The 5000-nt window shown below is 43.9% G+C and overlaps 1 protein-coding gene across 1 annotated transcript in view; it reads right to left on the minus strand.

Annotated features, from left to right (window-relative positions):
* foxp2 (forkhead box P2) overlaps positions 1–5000 on the minus strand; it is a 136904-nt gene that overhangs the window by 12648 nt on the left and 119256 nt on the right. Inside the window, 2 exon segments of the mRNA XM_062518225.1 lie at positions 527–634; positions 636–782. Of these exon segments, the coding sequence (XP_062374209.1) occupies positions 527–634; positions 636–782 (255 nt within the window).

Consider the following 5000-nt stretch of genomic DNA (forward strand, 5'->3'; position numbering starts at 1 on the left):
TGTGTTTATCTGTGGTATGAATTTCAGTGCTTTGAGGACAGCATGGGTTTTCCAGAATGTGTGCATATGTGTGTGAGGAGTAGAAATAAATATTTGACAATTTTATTGTTCAATATATATTTTAGGAAATGTGTGCCAGTGCTTCTATGACTATTATTCTGAAAATGTGTGTGTGTGCAACTAGGAAATGCATCTATGTGTGTATGCCATCTGTGTTACTGTGTGTGTGTGTGTGTGTGTGGGTGTGTGTGTGTGTGTGTGTGTGTGTGTGTAGGTGTGTGTAGGTGTGTGTAGGTGTGTGTGTGTGTGTGTGTGTGTGTGTGTGTGTGTGTGTGTGTGTGTGTGTGTGTGTGTGATCTGTGCTACCTATGTGTGTGTGTGTGTGTGTGTGTGTGTATGATCTGTGCTACCTATGTCTGTCTGTGTGTGTGTGTGTGTGTGTGTGTGTGTGTGTGTATGATCTGTGCTACCTATGTCTGTCTGTGTGTGTGTGTGTGTGTGTGTGTGTGTGTATGATCTGTGCTACCTGTGTGTGCGTGTGTGTGTGCGTGCGTTGGCGCGGCTCCTCACCTGACAGGGGCATGGTGGCGTACTTGTCGGAGTGGCGTCGGCGCATGGCGCCCATGCTGGGCACCGTTGGCGGGGCTGAGCACGGAGGGCACCTGGGACATCTGGGAGAGCGGCGTGATGGGCGCCGTGGGCGTCGTGGGCGTCTGAGGTAGGGTGGGCGGGGACACCGACGGCAGGTTCTTGGACATGGTGACGCTCGAAACCAGGTTCAGCTGTTTGAAGAGGAGGAGAGAGAGAGAGGAGGAGAGAGAGGGAGGGAGAGGGAGAGAGAGATGGAGAGAGAGAGGGAGGAGAGTAGGAGGGAGGGAGGGAAGGAAGGAGGGGGGATAGAGAGAGAGTGAGTGGGAGAGAGAGATGGAGAGAGAGAGGGATAAAGAGAATAAGGAGAGTGAAAGCCGGAGTAAAACAAAGCAGGGGAAGGGAGGGGAAAAAGGGAGGAGGACAAATCAGAAGAGAGATTGATAGAAGAGACAGAAAAGATGAGTAGCAAGCGAGAGAGAGAAAAAAGGAGAGGAAAGGAGGAGAAGGGAGAGAGAGAGAGAAAGAGAGAGAGAGAAGACTTTTAGTTTAAAGAGCTCCAACAGACACAAGCGGGCTTGTCTCCACAGCTGTGTTGCTGCTAACGAGCAGGCGAGGAGGCAGCCAATCTCCACTAATTACAGGATGAAATTGTATCATAAGAATTCTAATTAGAGCACGCTGTTAAAGATTATCTAATGATCAGCCTCTGTGTTATCCTAACCCATCGCCAGCCCGCAAGAGCACTCCATGTGAGCGCGCATGTGTGCGTGTGTGTGTGTGTGTGTGTGTGTGTGTGTGTGTGTGTGTGTGTGTGTGTGCACGCGCATGTGAGTGTATAAGTGTCTGTAGTGTGTGTGTATATGTGTATGTGCGTGTGTACTTGTGTTTTTGTGTGTGTGATACAGAGATGTTTGTGGAGTGTTTGTGTCTGTGTGTACCTGTGTGAGTGTGGCCATATAGTGTGTGTGTGTTTGTGTGTGTGTGTGTGTGTGTGTGTGTGTGTGTGTGTAAGAATAAGGATGAAAGCAGCCACCTGGCTCCTGCTTGGTGCGTTGACCCCGGGATCGTGACCTTTTCTGGATACAAAACAGTCCTACATGCTTACACACTTCCCCATGTCTCTCTCTTCCTCCTCTCTCTTTTTCTCTCTCTCTGTCTCTCTCTCTCTCTCCTCTCTCTGTCTCTTCCTTTTCTTGTCTCGTCCTCCCCTAACCCAAACACAGTCTGTCACTTCAACCACTCTTGACCCTAATGGAGACGCGTCGCTAATCCCTCCCTCTCTCTCTCTCTTCTCTTTCTCTCATCCCCCTCTCCGCTCCTGTGTTTCAAACCTCATGTGAGCGACTCTAGCCGACTGGAAAATTCCGGGCTGACCTTTAGTCCTGTTACTAATTGGTTGGAATGGTAATGACATCATTACATATTCAAACCAAATTGCCCTAATTGCGAATTGGCAAGCGGAATTCCGAGGGAGCGTTTGAATTAGAGGTGACTGTTGCGAGTGGGATGGGATACAGAGAGAGAGAGAGAGAAAGAAGAGAAAGAGAGAGAGATGGAGAATGAAAGAAAGATGGCTAAATAAGAGTGAAAGTCAAGTTTGCTGGCCTCGTGTGGATGCGATGGGCTTTAACTGACAATTACAGTGCCGCTTGTCACTGATGAGATAATACTAACAGATTAAAGCCAATAAGAGGAGCAGACAGGGAATTAAAATGATACAGCTCAATTGAACCATTGTGCCAGTTTACAGGGTCGCTTGATTATCGCAATTTAAAATGGGTGCACAGCCACAACACTGCACTGCACTTGGTCACTTAAGAGACTGGATAACTAGGCTGTATTCAAAAATAAGATTACTGGCAATATCACTAATTTTCAAATAAAATGTCACCCCATTAAGGACAATAGGGAGAGCACGTTAGAGAGTGGCTTAATGTGTTGTGAATGTGTGTACGTGTGTGTTTCATGTGTGTTATATGTGCGTGTGTGTGTGTGTGTGTGTGTGTGTGTGTGAGTCTTAAATGCCATCATGGGCAATGAGGGGACAGTAAGTTCTTCCAAGCAGCCTCATAATAACTAGCGCTTCGAGTTGAAGACCGGAATAAAGAGAGGAGAAAGAAAAAGAGACTGTGGCAAATTTATTAGTATCATTCCTCTCTCTCTCTCTTTCTCTCTTCAGTCACTCAGCCTGCCTCTCTTGCTTGCAAAACACTTCATTTGATTTGTACAACATGGCGAATCTCCATATAATTCGGCGGAGGTCAGGTCAAGGCATCGGGCTGGCTCTCTTTGAAGTGTCTCCTACTAAATCTCCCATTCAGTGGGCTGTCTGTGGCGCAGAGATGCACAAAACCACACAACATCAACCGCTAATTATGCGCCCAGTGCCCAAGGCCAAGCCCCGCAAAGAATTTTGATGCACCGCACACGAAAACAAGAAAAGAAAAGAAAAAAAATAACGCCACACTTCAATAAATAAACCTGTCAACTGAGTTAGCCTGACACCGTATGTGGTTGTTTGTGTGTCTGTGTGTATGTGTGTGTGTGTGGTGTGTGTGTTTCTGGCATGCTTATCTATACGGTTAAGGCAACATTTCCCTACAAGCTACACTCTTTTTGTGGCAGGTGACAGCCAACAAACCAAACAAACAAATCTTCAAAACAAAAGTGTGACCAGAGACAAAAAAATGGAAAGGAAAAGGAGTAGAGAGATGAATGAACAGACAAATGAATGAAAGAAAGAAAGAATGAAAGAATGACTGAATAACTGGTAGATGGATGGATGAGAGTGAGCCTGATCTGAATTATCTAAATAAATATGCATGCTAGAGAAGGAGGATGGGAGGGAGAGAGGGAGAGGAAGAGGAGGAGGAGGAGGAAGAAGAAGGAAAAAGCTCATTATTCATTTCGCAGCCTTGGACACTTTGATTTCTAGGCATCCGTGGCATGGCCAAAAGGTAGAAAGTCAAACAGCCAGGCACACACAGACAGTCGCACATACAGACACACACACACACACACACACACAAAGAGAGAGAGAGAGAGAGAGAGAGAGAGAGAAGAGAGAGAGAGAGAGAGAGAGAGAGAGAGAGAGAGAGAGAGAGAGAGAGATATGCATAGCCAAAAGGTAACACATAATGAAGTGGAGCTGAGACTAAATGGGGTCGTGTGGTTGACCGTGCGTTGGCACCTTGTTTTCCTGTCCTGATAGCTGTAAAGTGCACCAGCGATGATCCAGCAGGGCGGCTTGCTAACCCTCTATTAAATTCACACTATTAATATTTATCAAATGCTTGAGCTGCCTATATACGCATTCTCTCTCTGTGTATGACTATGTGCATGTCTATGTCTATGCCTGTGTGTGTGTGTGTGTGTTGTGTGTGTGTGTGTGTGTGTGTGTGTGTGTGGTGTGTGTGTGTGTGTGTGTGTGTGTGTGTGTGTGTGTGTAAGGACTTCAGGGATTCAGCATGGTACACTCAAAATAATAGTAATAATAATAATAATAATAATAATAATAATATAAAAAAAATAATGTCATAAATATATAATAAAAATAAAAGTGTATTAAAAAACTGATGTGGGGTACTGGAACACACCCTCCCAGACAGGGCCAGACAAAAAGAGAGGGGGATAAGTGAGACAAAAAGAGAGAACTTCCTCATGACGTGACTGCAGATCGCTGCCTTCGTTTAAGAATTCTCCATTAATTGCTCCCATCAAATGCAATTAGCGCCCCCTTTCATGTGCGGTTTATGTAATGCAATACCTCATTAACATTATTCATTCATATTCAGCATTCAGATTATAGGCTGCAAATTCTTTATTAGCAGAGATGCTACCAAGCTGCTGGAGTTTTTGAAGATTAAACAAAAAAATGGGGGAAAATGGATGAGGGGGGGCAATTGAATAATGAATTGGTGAAAAGAAGGGAAAAAAAACAAAAAACGAGCGTCCGATTCCTGATGGATTTACGGGGATAATTATTCTATCTTGTGATTATCCTCACAGGGAGACGGACCAGGAGGGAAATTATTCCATTGACACGAGCCGTTCAGGATGCATGGGGCTAAACACCAACTAAGATGTACCCCCTACCAAGCACATTTACCACATCACTTACTGAATAATGCTTACGATAAATGCCACATATATATACTGAATATTAACACAGATATATTAATTGGCATCATTAAAACATATACTGTGTATTCTGCCAAAAGTTACTGTATGCATATGGATATATACATATATATATATATATATATATATATATATATATTTAATGTATGCATTTCAACTATTATACATAGTGTAAATATTATGCAATATATGTATGATATCTATCTATCTATCTATCTATCTATCTATCTATCTATCTATCTATCTATATATATATATATGTATACACA

This window comes from Sardina pilchardus, chromosome 17, assembly GCF_963854185.1.
Source record: "Sardina pilchardus chromosome 17, fSarPil1.1, whole genome shotgun sequence".
Taxonomy (NCBI): Eukaryota; Metazoa; Chordata; class Actinopteri; order Clupeiformes; family Clupeidae; genus Sardina; species Sardina pilchardus.